Source organism: Nanorana parkeri, unplaced genomic scaffold (genome assembly GCF_000935625.1).
Source record: "Nanorana parkeri isolate BGI_ZX_2015 unplaced genomic scaffold, ASM93562v1 scaffold1152, whole genome shotgun sequence".
Taxonomy (NCBI): domain Eukaryota; kingdom Metazoa; phylum Chordata; class Amphibia; order Anura; family Dicroglossidae; genus Nanorana; species Nanorana parkeri.
Window position 1 is genome coordinate 29718 of NW_017307420.1, and position 18381 is coordinate 48098.

Consider the following 18381-nt stretch of genomic DNA (forward strand, 5'->3'; position numbering starts at 1 on the left):
TCCTTCCTATACCCCCAGCTTAAAGTAATCCAATAATAACAACGCAATAGAGTGATTAGGCCGTTTTAGAAAACAGTACTCTGCCTATTGTTAGGGCACAGCATTCCATTGAGTGTGTTGTATTAGAGGGGGAAGGGATATAATGAAATGTCTGCATCTTTGGGGCCTGCTAAGTATTGGGAGTCCCAGCAGAGCCATCTTATTTGCACCATCCAATGGTAGATTCTTGTGGGATATTACAGAGGGTTTGAAGATATCTAAAGTAAACCCAAGAACAAAAACATAATATATAGCAGCTTAACATTCCTTATATGTGGTGGCTGCATTTGTTTTCTTTTTTTCAGGCTAAGAACATTTTGAACAAGTACAGTAAATACCAGAATTTCAGTGTCACTTCCTGTAAGCTGAACTGGAAGGCACAAACAATGTTATCTTCCTTCTGCAAACCACTAATCCCCCACCCACCATGTAAAGGAAATGAAGAGAGGAAGACCTGTCTGGGTGACAACCGTGGCTCTCTCCATAGATACAGTGCAGTAAGTGTAGCCACTCGATCACAAGAAGCACAAAAACGGTGTTGAGAAAAGTATTGCAGCCACCTCATTTGGGGACTGGGAATTTGCAATATATTACATTTTTGGTTTTGGGTATAGATACTCTTTAAGGTTGTGATCTTTCTGTGAACAAAATACCAGACTGATGACCCCAATTATTAAAAACAATGGCAACAAACCACATTTTACTGACTATGACAGTAAAATCCTGGCCATGTGACCTACAAAGGCTGTATGTTGGACTACAAATGCCACCTGATGGGTGTCTCAACTGGAAGTGTGTAATTGAGAGCATTCCTATTGCCAATTGGTTGGCAATATGGAATCCAGTTCATCCAGTAGGTTAGCCCTAATGCTAGTCACACACTGTCAGAAATTGTTTAGGATTTGATCTGTCAGATGAACACATTTTGGGCTGCCATGCAGTGTCAGGGCTGAATTTGTATGCCTTGTATAGACGGTCTTCTACATAGCTGTTGGTAAATGTTGTTGATCTGTCCGGTCAGACCGCACAGGCAGATTACCGAGACTGCGGCCTGCGTGCTTTTCCAGCCATGCTTGGACTGTGAGCTTGAGGAAGGTATTCTGAGCTCCGGAGAGGGGGTGTGAAATGAGAGGCTTTATTATGCTCAGAAAGGAAAATGCTTTCTAAAAACTGCTGGAGGTGTTAAATACTAGGAAGAGCTAAAGTGTATTTAACCTTAATCCCGGGCTCTGGAAATAGAATGCTGGAGCCAGGTCATCCCAGGCCACATTGATACAATTCACTTCCAACTCTTTCCTGTACATGTGGATCATTGCTGAGAGCAGACCTGAGAACGGCTTCTGTCCTACACCCCAGAGTATTCACAGCTGGACGGCAGCAGTATGGAGCTCGCCGATTTCCTGCAGACGTCTCTACTCTCTCACATACTGCCTGATTATGTGCTAAAAATTCAAGTGCAGAGTGTGCAGAGTTCTAATAAGGGTAGGCATCAACGCTGAAGCTGGAGCAATGGGGAATGTAGCTGTTGTCTGGATCTGCCAACCTTTCTCATACATGTTAAGGTGTCTACAGACATCAAAGCACATTTGCTCAATCTGGCCATTTACAATTAGGCCAGGGGACGTTTGTGTGCCTCAAACCGTGCCCAACCATTTGTCTTCTTTTATCATGTGTAAGTTGTCTTTCTCCATGTCTTCCTGTGCATATTAAAAGTATAACTACACCGAAGAACATAAATGTAATACATTGTACCTCACAAGTCCTTAGATTTGGTGGCTTTAATGTGTATCTATAGCCATTTTTTGTACATTTTGGATAGAGTGGGAAGGGATTAGAGCCCCTGATATGTTTTATTGCTCCCTGGGATAACATTAAAGAGATTTTCTGTTACTCGCTATCTTGGGGACAACCTTTTCTCCAAGGAGTATCAAAGACATATAATATACTCTATATCTTTGGTTCTCAACTAGTGGGTCGCGACCCAGTGTTCAGTGGCTATTGAATGGCATTGTTTGTCATTAAAAATGGACATTTGCCGAGTCTATCTGCTTGGTGTGCTGGTGACATCCTTTACCAATTCCCGTGTTCAGTGGGTCGCGGCATGCCTTCCACTTTTCTAAGCGAGAGGCTCCTCTGCCTCCTCCTAGTGCAGCACTGTCATTTCCCACGCCAAGCAGCCATTCAAAATATGCTGCGCGGTGCAGAATGTGAGCTTGAGGTGGGCTGGGGGTATGGCTACGAGGGAGCTCCAGCCATACATGCATTGCTTACAGCTCCCTCATGTGCCCTATAGAGGTGCCTGGACCCGAGTGACATCACGTTCTGGCTCCTGGCACCTCTACAGGGCATGCAAGGGAGCTGTACAAGCAATTTTTATATGGATGGAGCTTCATCGCAGCACAGCAGCCCACACTGGACCTCAGGCTGAGGATCCACTCCAGTTCTCGTAAGGTAGGGAGACTGGGTGGACCTTTAAAAAAAAAAAAAGTTTTTGGAGTGTGAGAATGTCTGTGAGATTGTGTCTGGTTATCACGCAGAGTGCAATGTCCTAACACAGCCAGTCAGAACTAATGTTTTCAATGATCATACTATGATGAAATGAAATCTGATTGGCTGCTCAGGGTTAATGCACTTTGTTTGTGCGTCCTGGTTTGTGTCTGTCTTATTGAATGAGTTTAGTGTGTCTTGTTCTGCTTTTGCCTCTTGTCAGTCTGGTTTTGGTGTTGACATTGAAGTTGTGGATGGAGCAGGGTTTCACTCTTAAAATAAAGAAGGTGCTTGTAATTATTATTGAGAGATGGTTTCATGGGTGTTTCCAGCAAGGCTCATTGTACCAAGAGACTGAAATGATACAGGGAACCTGGCCCCAGACGGGACAGTTGGATGTGCATGCACGATCTGCCCAAAGGTTTCTACTTTTTAGCAGAGAATCCTTAGACCTGTGTAAGCAATGACTCCAGCAACCTGTAGCTTACACAGGACTTTCCTTTGCTAATATATTAGAGACCCTGCCATCCTGCCAAAACATGGCAAGGTGACAGTGTCTATGCAGAGTCCCCCCCCCCAACCACTTCTATTCACCTTGCCTATGCTTCCTTGCTGCTCCTTCCTCTATCTCAGCCGCCACTGAAATCACCACCAGGGGAAGCGGTGATGTCACTTCCTCGGTCATGTGACCCAGCGATTAGCTGCTAGGCTCAACCATTGTCACAGGGGAGGAGATCATATGCTTCTCCATACTGGGAAGCGCAGGGTAGCGCACCGGCTACGATAGAGGAATAAGTGGTGGGTTGGTGCTGGAAAGGTGAATAAGGGGGGCCCTTTGCAGAGAAGCTCTCACTTTGCCCTGCATGGGTACGGTGACAGTGCCCTTTTAATGTATTGCAAATAGCTGGGGGGGTTGAATAGAAAGCCATTCTGAGTCTTTTCTCTCTCTTTGACCCTTTCATCTTTGTAGATAGACCCTAGCTTGTGTTCTCTGGTGAGCCCTGGTCTGTATAAAAGGAGACACTACCCACGCCTGCTGTCTCATATGACCTTATGTAGTGCGTTGGTTCATCCACTGCATCTGCTCTTCTCAGAGAATACATGACTGATGTACGAGCTGGGTAAGAACACAGCTCTCCACACCTTGTCCAGAGACATCAGACATACAGCTGGACATACAGCCTCTAAAGGCGTTTCAGATTGTGATAAATGTAAAAATTGCAGTAATTCATGGCAGCCTGTCACTACTTTTTGTTTATTTTTTGTCTCATTGTGAAGATGTCTCATTTCCTGTTCTAGAGACACATCAGGAAATGAATTGAAATCTATGCAAAGTCGGTGGCAAGTCCCCTCTTGGACAGTTGTTACTGGAACTGCTGTCCCCATTGGAAATTTAGCCCTCACCTTCTGTTCCAATGACAACTGCAAAATCTTGAATACAGTATCCCATCACTTCCCTGCCCTGTGTCAGTGGTCACCGGGATACTGAGAAAGCAATAACATTCTAAAGAGGTTCTATCCCTTTCCCACTCTATGCAAAGCAATAATTGGCTTAAAATGCACAATATTATGAAGGAATAAACTGAAACTTTTAGACAGTTGTCACTGGAAATGGTGTCCCCATTGGAAGTTTTCCCCCCTCACCTTCTGTTCCAGTAAAGTTTGGATTTATCCAATTACTCTCTTTTGCAGTCTCATTGGTCACCAGGATACCAGGAAAGCAATTCAAACTGGTGTCCTCAACGTAAGTTTTCCCCCTCGCCTTCTGTTTCAATGACGTTTAGTTATATCCCATTAACTTTCTTTCGCAGTGTACGTGATCACCAGGATACTGGGAAAGCAATTCAATGTCCCCATTGGAAATTTTCCCTTCACCTTCTGTTCCAGTGACAACTGTAACATTTTGGATATATCCCATCACTTTCTTTGCGGGTGTCAGTGATCACCAGGATACAAATCCTACAGAGATCCTATCACTTCCCTACTGCATCCAAAACAATATGTATGTGTCCATTATGAGGGAATAAACTGGAATCCTTGGTTTTTTTAGGACACCTCACTCATTTGTATGGGCTTTTCTCATACTTCTCATATGCGTTCAATGAAAAGTGGCCTGTTTTGGATTTGCGTTCAGCAAGTACAGCCTAACATAACCAATGTAATTTCTCTTCTTGGCAACAGAATGAAAGAATAGTCTAGTGAGTCACTCGTGTCGGATTTTCAATGAGCCGCACTTGTCTGATGAGGTAGGTTTGCATAGCTGGCAGACTTATTATATCATTGGCAGAATCATACTGCAGCAAAGTATTATTAGATTTGTCTAGTCATTCTTGCATCTTAAGAGGAGATTTCATTAGGAATAGCTGGGTTTCTTCCAAAGCTGGCTATACACTGCTTGGATTTTTGCTGACTCGGCCAAAATTCAAGCAGTGTGTGGCCCTACTGGCACCACAAAAGACAATTATTCGGTCGACTTTTGTTGAAAATGCCTGGCGGGAAATTGCCAGCCAAGCAATCGGCTACAGTCACTGTTCGGGTATTATTCTGGCAGAGGCACACCTACTGCTGCCGGAATACAATAGCTTGGCAGGGGGAATTCGTCCATCCGCCCTGTTTATTGTGGATGGAGAAATCGGTTTCTTTGAGCCCATAGGCTGAACAAAAGAAATCTATAGGTGTATGGCCAGATGAACTTTTAAAATAAACTTGTTATAGGACACCTTGCTTTAAAAAAATGCTAGTTCTCATCCTCTGCTTCAGTGATGGTATGTCCCTTGGCACCCTCATGTCCTATTAGACGTGATGACTCACAGGACCTTAGACTGCTGTAGCGGAGGGGGAGCGAGGCTGAAGGGAGCAGTCTAAGAGCCAGCCATGATCGGGATTGTATAACTTTCTTATTTTAGCTTCGTAGACAAAACAAGCTGTTAACCCTTGCAGTGCTGGGGTAGCTCCATCGCAAGGGTTAAGATTTGATCTAAGACTGGCCATACACTAGTTGTTTTTTTTTTTTCCCGTTCAGCCCCGCAGTCCGAATGAAAAAAAAAACCCGCTTGATTCCCTCATACACGATAAACATCATGGACGGGGGATCTCCCACGATGGCTATTCTGGAAGCGGTGGGTATGCAACTGTCAGAATACGCAAACCGTGACTGCAGCAGATTGGTTCCCTGAGAATTTTCAGACCGGTTCCTTTAATAAAATTCCCCCGGAGTCAGCATCTCCGGAATTTATCCGAGCCAGAGGGTCAGCACGACAACTGGGCAGCGAGCATTCTGAGAAGGCCACCTATGGCAGCCCTACATTTCTGTCTTGGCACGTTCACTTTAGGGAATAAGATGAGAGTTGGAGATAATTTGACCGTGAAAAGATAAATATATCAAAGTGTCGGCAACTTAATTACTAATGAAATGACTACATAGAAATAGTTGACACTTTTATATCCCTTCCTTGAAAAAAGGGAGACGCTCACATACTGCCAAGGCCTGACACGGTGAGAAAAATAATGTGTCCTCTCCCTCTGTTACATCATCTCTAGTGACAGTGTAGTATATAGAGAACATGACAGAACACGGAGCAGAGCTTTTCTTTTCCTCTATAGCATGCTAAGGAAGAGGAGTGACCTGAAACAAGTCCATTTTTTATAATCCTACCACTTGTTCTTGACTGTTGCATGGTGCCCTAGGAACACGGGGCTTTCCTACAGAGTGGTTTGTTTTGCACCTGTCGATGTACCTGGCCTGTTCGGATGCAGTTAGTGCCTAAAAGCGACTGTCACAAGATGCACAATTAAACATTATTATTATTATACAGGATTATATAGCGCCAACAGTTTGCACAGCGCTTTACAATATAAGGAAGACATTACAATCGCAATACAATTCAAGACAAGATGGTAAAGAGGGCTCTGCCCCTGAGGGCTTGCAATCTAAAAGGGAGGGGCAAGTGATACATGAGGAGGTAGCTGTGTGGGGATGAATTGTCTGAGAACGTGATGGTGGTGGTTAGGTTGAGGTGGGATAGGCTTCCCTGAAGAGATGAGTCTTAAGGGATCGCCTAAAGGCAGTCAGAGTGGGAGACAGGCAGACAGGTTGGGGTAAAGCGTTCCAGAGGATGGGAGAGACTCTAGTGAAGTCCTGGAGGCGAGCATGGGAGAAGTTGACGAGGGAGCTGGAAAGCAGGAGGTCTTTTGAAGAGCGGAGGGGTCAGTTAGGGTGGTACTCGGAGACAAGGTTTGAGATATAGCCGGGGTCAGAGTTGTGGACGGCTTTCTAAGTCATTGTTAATATTTTGAATTGTATCCTTTGGGCTATTGGAAGCCAGTGCAGGAATTGGCAGAGAGGGGGGATACAGACACTGTGCGGTTGGCTAGGTGAATGAGTCTAGCTGCAGCATTCATGATAGACTGAAGGGCGGATAGCCTGTGTAGAGGTAAGCCAATGAGGTGGGAGTTGCAATAGTCAATATGTGCTACCCGTAAAAAGACTTAATATGTGCCCTACCACAAAGTCTTTGCTCTATTTCAAAGCTACAGTGGTCAAAGATTCTCCAGCATCCAGCTCTTCTGGTGTGTCAGACTCCTGGCCCCCTTCTGCTTAGTGGTGTTTTGATCTGGGGGGGCTGTATGTCAGTACAGGATTGAGCAGTGTTCCGGGGGGGATCCACAGCGCACTTTGGGGCATGTGACGTAACAAGAAGTGTATCTGATGCAGAAGATTTAACAAACCAAAGATTGGTGGTGTGGGTGGTGGGACAGGTAAGTATAGAAGCTGAACTCCAGGTATAAAATATTATGCATAGCTTGGGCCTATGAAAGTATTCATGTGAATACAGCTGGAGCTACTACGGTGCTGGGAACAATCTTCCAGGTCCTGGTACTGCGCTTTGCTGAGCGGCTTACCCTCTGCATTGAAAACGCGGGGGGGTTGCTTGCTTGGCACAGCAGCCATTCAGAGAATGTTGAGTATTTTTATGAGCGAATACAAGGTGTTCTCTGATTGGGCGAGAGCTGGTGACGTCATGATCCACCTCTTATCCAATCGGAGAACCTTTTGTATTCATTCATTTAAAAAAACTAGGAATTCTCTGAATGGCCGCTGTGCTGAGCGAGTGACCCCCTTTTCAGAGCAGAGGGGAAGCTGCTCAGCTCAGTGCAGTACCAGAACCCAGAAGATCACAACTAGCACTGTAGTATCTCCGGCTACTACAGTGTTCTACAGGATCCCTGTGGGCTGACCAAGTATATCATATGCATACTTACATTGGGCCAAACTGGACCAATGTATGTATACATAGTGCTTTATACCTGGAGTCTTTAAACCTTTGTCTTTTTTTTTTTTTTAAAGGAGAACTACGGGGTTAAGTCTTTTACCCATAGTTCTCCTTAGGGTAACGGGAGGACACAAACTAGCGTCCTCCCGTCACCCTAGGCTCAGTATACCGCGAGCTGTAGCTCGCGGTATACTGAGACGCCGCAGTATACCGCAAGCTGCTGCTCGCGGTATACTGAGACGCTGCAGCGGATCCCGACAATTGTGCCGGGATCCGCCCAGCTGCGTGACTGACAGCTGGCTCTGCCTATCTAAAGGCAGAGCCAGCTGTACCCGCCCCCTCCCCAGTCAGCGCTGGCAGATCGGAGGGGGAAATCCAGCCCCTCCCCTGTCACGGCAGAGAGCCGTGACAGGATCGAGAGGTGAGCGAACGCCGGTATGTGTTCGCTCACCTCCCGATCTACTGAGCCGACCTGTGACAGTCTCATTGTCACAGGTCGGCTAGAACTATGAGGTCAGTGAAAAGCACTCACCTCATAGTTCTCCTTTTTAACTTAGCATCATTTTTTTAAGATACATTTGTTGCTTTAAGAGAATGTGGTGTTTCTGGAATATGTGCTATAAAAGTGTGCTATTTTATGTCTCAGAATTCATAAATAATCCTCTCTGCTTTGAGAGGAGTACAAACAATATCCTGCGCTGATTGTGAATGTGGAGATTTGTTAATGGTGTCAGTTTGGCTTTAGCGTACATTCTTTCCAGAAGTGCTGAGCGCTTTGTCTGCTACTCCATAGATCTAATCCTGCTCCATATGTGATGCTACCCCATGTACAGTACGATTCTACGCCATATGTGATGCTACCTCATGTACAGTACGATTCTACGCCATATGTGATGCTACCCCATATACAGTACGATTCTACGCCATATGTGATGCTACCCCATGTACTGTACGATTCTACGCCATATGTGATGCTACCCCATGTACAGTACGATTCTACGCCATATGTGATGCTACCCCATATACAGTACGATTCTACGCCATATGTGATGCTACCCCATGTACTGTACGATTCTACGCCATATGTGATGCTACCCCATGTACAGTACGATTCTACGCCATATGTGATGCTACCCCATGTACTGTACGATTCTACGCCATATGTGATGCACAATGGGCGAAGAGGGTTCTTTACGGGTAAGGTCTGGAACTCACTGCCATCGGCAGTGATTTCAGCCAAGAGTGTAGATTTGTTCAAGAAACGTTTGGACAATTTCTTGAGGGACCGTAATATCCAGGGATACCAGTATCCCTAAGAATGAGATGATGCGTGGACCTATATGGGTTGGACTTGATGGACGTATGTCTTTATTCAACCCCAAATACTATGTAACTATGTACCCCATATACAGTACGATTCTACGCCATATGTGATAAAAGCTGACCCCCAGGCCTTGTGGCCAGCCCCTTACCCCTGTCTTGCACACCTCGGACTCTTTAGTGCCTTTTCACCCTGTAAAGATCACCTGTCCCGTATTTGATCAGATTTGTATAACCCTAATGCTGTCCCCTTAAAACATCCTACCTTTATCTCCAATATGCACATACAGCCTATACAGCTACAGTACTTTGTGTTCTACCTGAGACGTCCACTTCATTTAAATTCTGCATGATCTTTGCATGTTGAGCCAGCAAGCCGGCGACTGTTTTTTACGAATGTGGAACTGGCGGCAATATTATGCAAAGTCATGCTCATTGTAGTTAATATTTGCAAGGCAGTAAAGACTGGCTGCTCTGCTAAATCATACATTTCCATCCATCTATGCATTCATAGAGCGGTAGAAACATTTGCAGGATGCTACAGAACTCACAGCAGATTTTCTCAGCTTACTGGTCAGGGCCCCAAAGCAGAATGTTTTGGGGCCCGGATTGTTTGTTATCTCCTCTCTGTTGGAGTTCATTGGGAAGTTCCACCAAAAAAAAGAAAAATAGTGAAATGTGCTCGAGCACTCAGCACTGTCTGTACACCAGCAGCAGTGTGAACAAGCCCCAAAGTGTGCCCACTGTTGTGCATGGGCCCTGAACTTCCTGAAATGTGCGTTTTTTACGTCGTGCTCAGTTAGCTGCTCTTGTATCTGATTGCACGCCTCCCATTCATTTTGAGTTTATCTCTTATTCAATTCACTTGAAAAAAATATGTTATTCTGCGGTACAGAGAAGCCACTTAAAAAAGTATTTCTGCTCGGCCTCAATGTACTCATTCTTCACTCCGCGGTTGTAGTAATGGTCTTTGTCAGATAAAATTACAGCTTCAAGTTGTGTATGCCGCCTGTCACAGCACCATCATCCACACATTTCAACGGGAAGAGTTAACACACGACTGCTTTCTGTTTATTTTATGCTGAGCTCTTAGTTTCCCGGCACACGGCACTTTGCAAATATTAGTACTTAGCGGGTTCTGTTTAAACAGTAGCTGGCAGAAATATTTTACAGCATTCCAGATATACTCAGGTCGTATACCTCCTAACTATTCTTGCGTGTTTCCCCTTTTCTCTTTATTGTGGGACTCCTGGACTATTTGAGACAAAATATTTTTATTATGGTGTTCTGGTAGTACAATGATGTGTTAATGAGCCTCAGGGGATATATTTACCTTTTTTTAATAGTCCTGCAAGTACCCGCCACGCCTCCTTGGCAGGCAACCATTGCCTTGAGTGGTAATGTTTGGGTTACGATTGCCGGCAGGCTGCTGAATATCAGGAATGACCGTAATGGCGCCTGAGACCAATATTATACGGATTATGTTTTTTCTTTTTACAAATTTTTATACATTATTTACGGGAACTGGCTGCTAAAATTTTTCAGTGGACATAGATACGATTTAAGGTAATCGATATGTAAATCCAAAACTCTATTTTAGATAGTGTAGGGAAGTAATAGGCCCCATTCACGCCAGGGTGGTTCGGCCGCGCGGATCCGCCGACAATCCCATACATTGCTATGGGGACCATCCATGCGACTGCGCGGCTCAGCGCGATCTGAACCGCACCCCGCCTGAATTGTTCCCTGACCCTTTTTTGCTGCGCTGATCAGCATGGTTTCCACACTGCTTTCAATGGAACCGTGCTGTTGAGCACGGTTTTGACGGTTTTTTATTGCGTTTCATCGCCAAAATGCAATTAAAAAAACACCCAAAACCGCCCTTTTAAAATCCGCGCGGAAACCACGCTGAACCGCAACTGCCCTGGTGTGAATCGGGCCTAAGGCCTGTCAAAACACCTGAACAATGCCTGCATCCAATGAGATTGCTCAGGTATTTTGAAAGCCAGCGGGGCCGACTAGCAAGATCCTGAAGCTTGGCCCAGTGGGAGATTCCTCCATACACACAGTGTAGCATAGATGGAGGAATCTGTTGCACTTTTTCCATCTGACCATAAAATCTGCAGGTAATCTACAGGTGTATGGCCAGCTTAATTCTTATATTATCTTATAATATAAATGCTTATAAATGCTATATAAATCTTATACATATTTCCTCTTTACAAATAAAAGGCTGTGCTTTCTGCTTGGTAGTGTTGCACAGTCATTCCAGTGACTGTAAATGGAGATCTGTACTTTCTGAAAATACACCACAATTTACCATAAAGCACGTATAAACCTTCAGTTTAAATCAGCCAAATACATTCTAGGCGCATTAAAACAAAAGGTTTCCTACAGTTGGTTTTCTTTAGGAAGCAGCATCAGTCTGAGTAGAAAAGTTCCTTGCTGAAAAATTCAGGAGCCGGGTGGAAAATTGTCAGCCAAAATGCGACTGTATCCAGTCAGATGCAGATTTGGGTATTCAGACAGCTGCAGGCGCCTCAGTTGTCTGAAAACAGTAGTCGTCAGAGGAGATCATGCATACTGTTTAACGTGGTCAGGGGAATCGAGTGATTCTTAAAGAGAAATGAGTGTAGAGAGAAATCTACACACGTATGTATTCATTTCTATTTTAGTGTTCATGTTCTTTATCTATTTTCTGCTCCCACAGTTCCTATTTTGTATCTGTCACCTGACATTGCGGGCTGTGAAGCCCTCGTTTCCTCTGTCCTCCCCTCTGGTTTTCCGCTCTCGCTGTCTGTCCTCCTTGTCTCCCTTATTTCCTGATATGAAGCTGAATATAACCTTTCTGAGCTCTGCATGCCCTCCGCTGTTATTTTAAACCTGCCGACTGACGCCTCTCACTTCCATGTCCCGCGATCCTTGCTGGATAAAAAAAATTCAAGGTTCATTCCAATCCACAAATAAATATCATCTTTACATGTTAGGCTGTACAAGAAGGTTCAAGGTCTGATCTAATCCTCGTGTCAGTGTACAAAGACTACTGCATTTTAATAACCATTGCAGAGGGGCTACCTCCGCACTACAAGGGTTAACTGCTCCGTTTTGTCTAGGTCATTAAAAAAAAAAAAGTTTTACTCACCTGAACCTCGGGAACGGCCTGTGTTCTATCAAAGATTGTGACTGGGTTGGAATGTGTAAACGGTCACGTGGTCACACATTTTAATGTAGTCACGCCCACTTTTTCGGAGGTGGAATATGTGACCCGCAAAAAGTGAAGAATTCCAGCTGTTCCAGGGCAGATTGGCATCGCAAATGGTTTGTGCAGGCGAACCGATCTGTGCTGGAACTTCTGATTGGTCCTGAAATGTCACTTTTATCCGACTTTGTGAAATGTGAGATTGCACTCACAAAGTCGGATAAAAGTGACATTTCAAGAACAATCAGAAGTTCCAGGGCAGGTCGGTTCTCCTGCACAAACCATTTGCGATGCCAATCTGCCCTGGAACAGCTGGAATTCTTTACTTTTTGCGGGTCACATATTCTACCGCCGAAGAACTGGGCGGGATTAGGTTAAAATGTGTGACCACGTCACCGGTCACACATTCTAACGCAGTCACAGACTTTGATAGAACACCGGCTCTTAGACCAGTCCCTGGAACGTCTCTACCCTTTGCGGCAGCAGTCTAAGGTCCCATAAATCATCACATTCTATACACAGTGTATAGGAAGTGAGGACTCTGAGGGACATTTAATTGCTGCAGTGGAGGAGGAGACAGGCTGGAGGCAGCGCTGCTGGCTCCGAGGATCGGGTGAGTATAACTTTTTTTTTTTAACCCAGACAAAAATGAGCAGTTAACCCTTGCAGTGAGGGCATAGCAAGGGTTGATAAAATGTGTACCCAGAGTTCTGCTTTAAAACCCCTGAACTACTCCTTTAATTCAGTTTACACAGTAAATCAGTATCTGCGAAGTCATTATTAACATATAAACCGCCTACTGTTGAAATCTTTAAAGCTGGTAGCTGCTTGCAACTTGGAGCAGTGTTCTGTGCCCATAGGAAATCGGGTAGTACTGAAGCTAGCCATACACTTTTAGATCTTTCTCCTTCATGCGGTCACTGCCGCCATTGTATGCAGACATCCGCAATACCTGCGGTTGCCTGAAAACCTACTACGTATTATAGGATGTGGCAACAGTTCGGCTCACAACTTTCCACCCCACTCCAGTGACTTTTATCAGACAGGGCCACTCAGGCCTCCAGTTTCTTTCTGAACTGACCAAAATGTAGTCTGCCAATGGCCAGCTTTATACTGATACTCTCCTAAATACAAGTTTATAACGTTTCTCTGGACAGTGTCAGTGAATACTTTTCCTCTGTCTGCTGCATGTCCACATCACAAGTCATCTTAATTAGTCATCATTGCCCATACTGACCTGACTAATACAGCATGGCTGAGAATAACACCATTTGATGCTGTTGTGTATTCCTTTACAAATAATAGAATGTATCATACACACAGCTAGCATCAGTAAAATATTCTGTCTGGTTATCAGCTCTCTGTCTTCCCCTCCACAGCTCTGCTGATTGTGAACATGCCGACAGAAGGAGAGAGCAGAGCTAGTGGCGTCTCACTGTGCTGCTGCTCCTTCATTGTCCAATCAGCATGCTGGGGACACCACTGTTTTCTAGGAGGTCTGGAAGGAGGGACACCCTTCTGGCTGTGCTATCTGGCAGAGGTTTATCCATCACAAAGGTGACTGGACAGAATTGGAAATCCTTTGTCAGATACGTCCTTTTATAAATGGGAGTTTTTAGCAGTTTGCCTGGAGTTTAACATCAAAGAGTTTTAGTGTATTAACTAGAGATTGACCAATTATCGAATCTACTGATAATCGGGGGCCGATATTCCCACATATATTAATTATCGGTTAAATGTACCGATATTACCGATAATAAACACTGTGCACATTTCACAAAGGGGTGCCGCTGTCTGACTAGCATCCCCCGATCAGCTGATTTGAAGGAGCCGGTCAGAAAGTCTATCAAGGAGTAGAATCGCCAGCCACTGAACTGCTTGCGCTGTTGGGGTATTTTGACAGCAGCAGCTGTTAGAATACAAAAAAGCAGATAGCAGGGGAAGCAATAGCCAGCCTGCTATTGGCTATTTCAAATTGCAGTAGCCAGTAGCAGGCTGGCTATTGCGCCCACCCACTGCCTGCTGTCAATCAGCAGAGGAGAGGACCTGATGGAGAGCTCTCTTCTTCAGGTCCTCCTCTGCTGATTGACAGCAGGCAGTAGCTGGGTGCAATAGCCAGCCTGCTATTGGCTATTGCAATTTTAAATAGCCAATAGCAGGCTGGCTATTGCTCCCAGCCACTGCGGATCAATCAGCAGAGGAGCGGACCTGAAGGAGAACTTTCTCCTTCAGGTCCAGTCCTCTGCTGATTGACAGCAGGCAGTGGGTGGGTTTTAATAGCCGGCCTGAATTATCCAGTGTCAGGCTGGCTATGGCATTGCCGGCTGCGGAATCCTGCTGCTGGCAGATGAATGGGGTGGGGAGCAGAGGCTAGGGGTCGACCGATATTAGGCAACTGCCTGCTGTTTACATTCAGCCGCTGGCACACAGAAAGTTACGGAAGCTCCCAGTCAGGGTGTCCCTCCCTACACTTTTCACCGCCCTGAGGTGCTTGTGGTGCACATTACCAGGGGAGGGGGGCTTGGGTGGTGCACAGTCCTTCTGTCCAGCATTCTGCCCCGCTCACTGAGATCACTGGTTGTCAGGAGCTGGGCGGCACGCCAGCCACAGCGTCCCACTCAGCTCCTGGCAACCAGTGATGTCAGTGAGAGGGGGGCGGGACAGGTCTGGCCAGAAAGCGGGCAGCAGGCACATCTGCTGACCACCACGTGACCCAATGAGATGCTGCCTGAGGCAACCACTTCAGTCTGCCTCATTTATAGTGACGGCCCTGTCTCCAGCACACAGACAAAAATAAAAATGCTTTTAATTAATAAAGTAGGGAGAGGCTACAGCCCCTGCCAGATTTGTATTTCTATCTGTGTCTCTGTTGCAGATTTCCCTTCACTTCCTGTCGGGTAAAGCCATTGTCAGCAGGAGAGGAAGTGAGGGGAAATCTCTCTCTAGTGGAGCCATGGATAGCAGTAAAACCTGACAGGAGTTGTAATCCTTTCCCACTCTATCCAAAGCTAGAAAATAAGTATTTACCCTCAAATGCACTTTAAATAGTTTAGTGCAGGGGTAGGCAACCTTGGCACTCCATCTGTTGTGGAACTACAAGTCCCATGAGGCTTTGCAAAACTCTGACAGCCACACTGAAGCAGAGGCTTTGGGGATTTGTAGTTTCACCGCAGCTGGTTTAGGATCTCCTTATGTTTCAGATAGAAAGGTTGTCACGTTACCTGAGCCCCTTTCACAATGTCACATGCGCTGTAGTTTATTCAAGAAATACTTTGCCCGTCATGTCACCGCACACAGCGACTGCTGTCCCTGATAACCTTGACACCTTGAATTTTTTATTTACAAGCTGAGTCACCTGCATGGGTTTCCCTTCATGCGCAGCACAGTAGCTTTATTTTTCCATTTGCTGTTGGTAGTCCCGGCTTCTTAATTTCTCTTTTCTCCGTTCCCTCTACAGCTGGCCTGCCTCTGGGCGTTTTAAAGCTGATCACAAAAAAGCCGTATCAGAGAGGGTTTTTCTGTAATGACGACAGCATCAAGTATCCCTTCCATGACAGTACCGTCACCTCTACTGTACTCTACACAGTAGGCTTCACTGTGCCCATATGCTCAGTAAGTAGTCAAATCTACACGTGTCTTTCAGAGAGCACCTTAGGTTGGCCATACTCGTTACAATCCGATTGTACAATCTCCTCCACCAACACTATGTAATACGTGCGCCTGCCTAAGCAATCTGTCTCATGTCTATGCAATGAGGCAGGCTCCTGCAGTACAAAGTGCTTGGTAGGTCTAAGGCCCGGTTCACACCTGGGCGTTTTGTAGCGCGTTCCTACGCTCTGCAAAACGCTCAAACCCCAAAATCCCATTATTTCCTATGGGTATGTTTCACACCTGGGCGTATTACAGGCCGTATGAACGCACTACAAAACGCCCTACGCCCAAAAAAGTACAGGAGCTTTTTTGGACCGTTTTTGTCACGCGTATCCATTGGGATACAGCCAGGTAGCCCTCATTTTTTTTACTGCGAATTGCGCGACACGAAACGCGCATATTCGATTTATGCCTAGATGTGAACCCAGCCTTAGGGCTTGTTCACACCATTGCAGTGCAGGTAGGGTTGCCACCGGTCCCAGATTCACGGTACATGGTAGGTGATAGGATGTCACCTAGCGTGATAGGATGTGTTATTCATACGTAACCGTGCGATTCTAACACTACAATGGTGTGAAGTTGAACTAGCCCTAAGGCTAGCATCACACCTAGGCGTTTGCAGTTTTGTTCATTTTTTGCTTTTAAAATTGCGCAAAAACACCTGCATAGACATGTCTAAGGGACCAAAAACGCACAGCATCCTCCTGAAAATAGCTTCTGCATCTCTTTGGGCAGCAGGGGCTTTCTTACACGCGATGCAACGCTTAGGTGTGAACAGTCGCCATTGACTTCCATGGAAATGTGTATTTTCGCGTGACTAGATTATTATTATTATTATGATACAGGATTGAAATACCGCCAACAGTTTTCGCAACGCTTGTGATCCGAACTATTCACAAGAACTAGATCCGCGCATAAAAACGCTCAGGTGTGAACTAGGAATAAAGGACATAGTACAATCAGATTGCAATATGTATGATCAGCTTTATAATCCATCACAATACAGAGCACTTCAAGTGTGCCGACCGAACATGCTGCATATACAGGCGAAAGTGATTTTCTCGTTTACATTTATCCAACCCCTGAGAACTTCTCTTTGATAGGATACAGGTTTTGCTTCCAACCTCGAGCAGTGTTCTGTGCCCATTGTAAATACTTCTCCTATATTAGATATACGTTTATAACAGTAATCTGGACACGGATCGGTGTTGGTGAATATATTAACAGCGGGAACGTCTCTCTGATCATGTTCTTCTCTCTCATACTACGAGCAGGGAATAAGTATTTTATACTTGGCGACAAAAGTGAATGTTCAAGCTGGATGGAGGACAATACAAAGGGGTTGTTGTATAATTCATCATCTTATATACATGGTAATATTGGAGCTTTAGGTAATTGGTATTGTTTAGAAAGAACATTTGTAAAAGCACGAGTTCACTTTTACCAAAACATTGAGAGGAGTACAGTAGACACGACTTCAAATCAGAATTTGTAAGATCCCATCCGGCTGTGAGCATTGAAACTGAATTCCTCCACAGTGCCTATAGTTGCGGAGATGATTGGGGCTTTATTTCCAAGTGCTTTTACTACTTGTTCAGAATATATAAATACCTGACTGTGCGTAGTCTGGGCACAGGTTCACTTTAAAGAAAATCTAAACCCAACAACAACAATGTAGTAGATTGCAGCTTAGGTGGGTGGCTGCGTTAGTTTTTTCTTTTTCAGGCTTTTTCCCTTTGATTTTTCCTGGTGATCCTGCCACTTCCTGTCCTAGGTTGACAATACTCACCCACTGTACTGTATCTAGGATGAGCAGTGTTGCCACCCTAAAACTGGCCTTCAGTACCCCTCCCCAGGGGAAGGGGATACTGTATAGGGTATCACTTAAAGGGGAAGGGTTCTGTAGTCCTCAGAGATAGCTGGGACAGTGTAAGTGATAAGGGTACCGGACCGGAAGAGAGCACAGGCATTTTACAGCTGACAAGATTTCTGGCCGAATCAGCAGCAATTTCTTTGCACTTTTCAAACAGATAAGACCAAATGCTCTCAATTGTAAATTCAAAGAAGAACTCCGTGCAGAATTTCTATTTTTAGCCCCACTGCAAGGGTTAATAAACAGCTTGTTTGTGTCTAGGTGCAAACATTAAAAGCGTTTTACTCACCTGATCCTCGGTATAACTGGTTTTACTGTGTTTCTGAATGTTTTTTTCAGTCAAGGCACACTTTTAAGCGATGCAAAATCTTGAGGCACCCCTAGTGCGTTCTATGAATGCGTCCCAAACTTGGAAAACATTTGTGTTTTGACACACGTTCATGGAATGCATCAAGAGTGTGAAACAACTCAAACAAGCTTGCTGTGCCATTAGAGGTTGCCATGTAAGAGCTGATAAACTTGGTGATAGTGACATCAAC

General features: G+C 45.1%; 1 protein-coding gene across 2 annotated transcripts in view; it reads left to right on the forward strand.

Annotated features, from left to right (window-relative positions):
• The window catches only part of PLPP1 (phospholipid phosphatase 1), a 93891-nt gene that overhangs the window by 15912 nt on the left and 59598 nt on the right, over positions 1-18381 (forward strand). Inside the window, exon 2 of one of the 2 annotated variants that reach the window (XM_018568182.1) lies at positions 15776-15930. The exons of the other annotated variant lie outside the window; for it this stretch is intronic. Within the exon in view, the coding sequence (XP_018423684.1) occupies positions 15776-15930 (155 nt within the window). The remainder of the gene's footprint in view (positions 1-15775; positions 15931-18381) is intronic. 2 annotated transcript variants of the gene reach the window in all.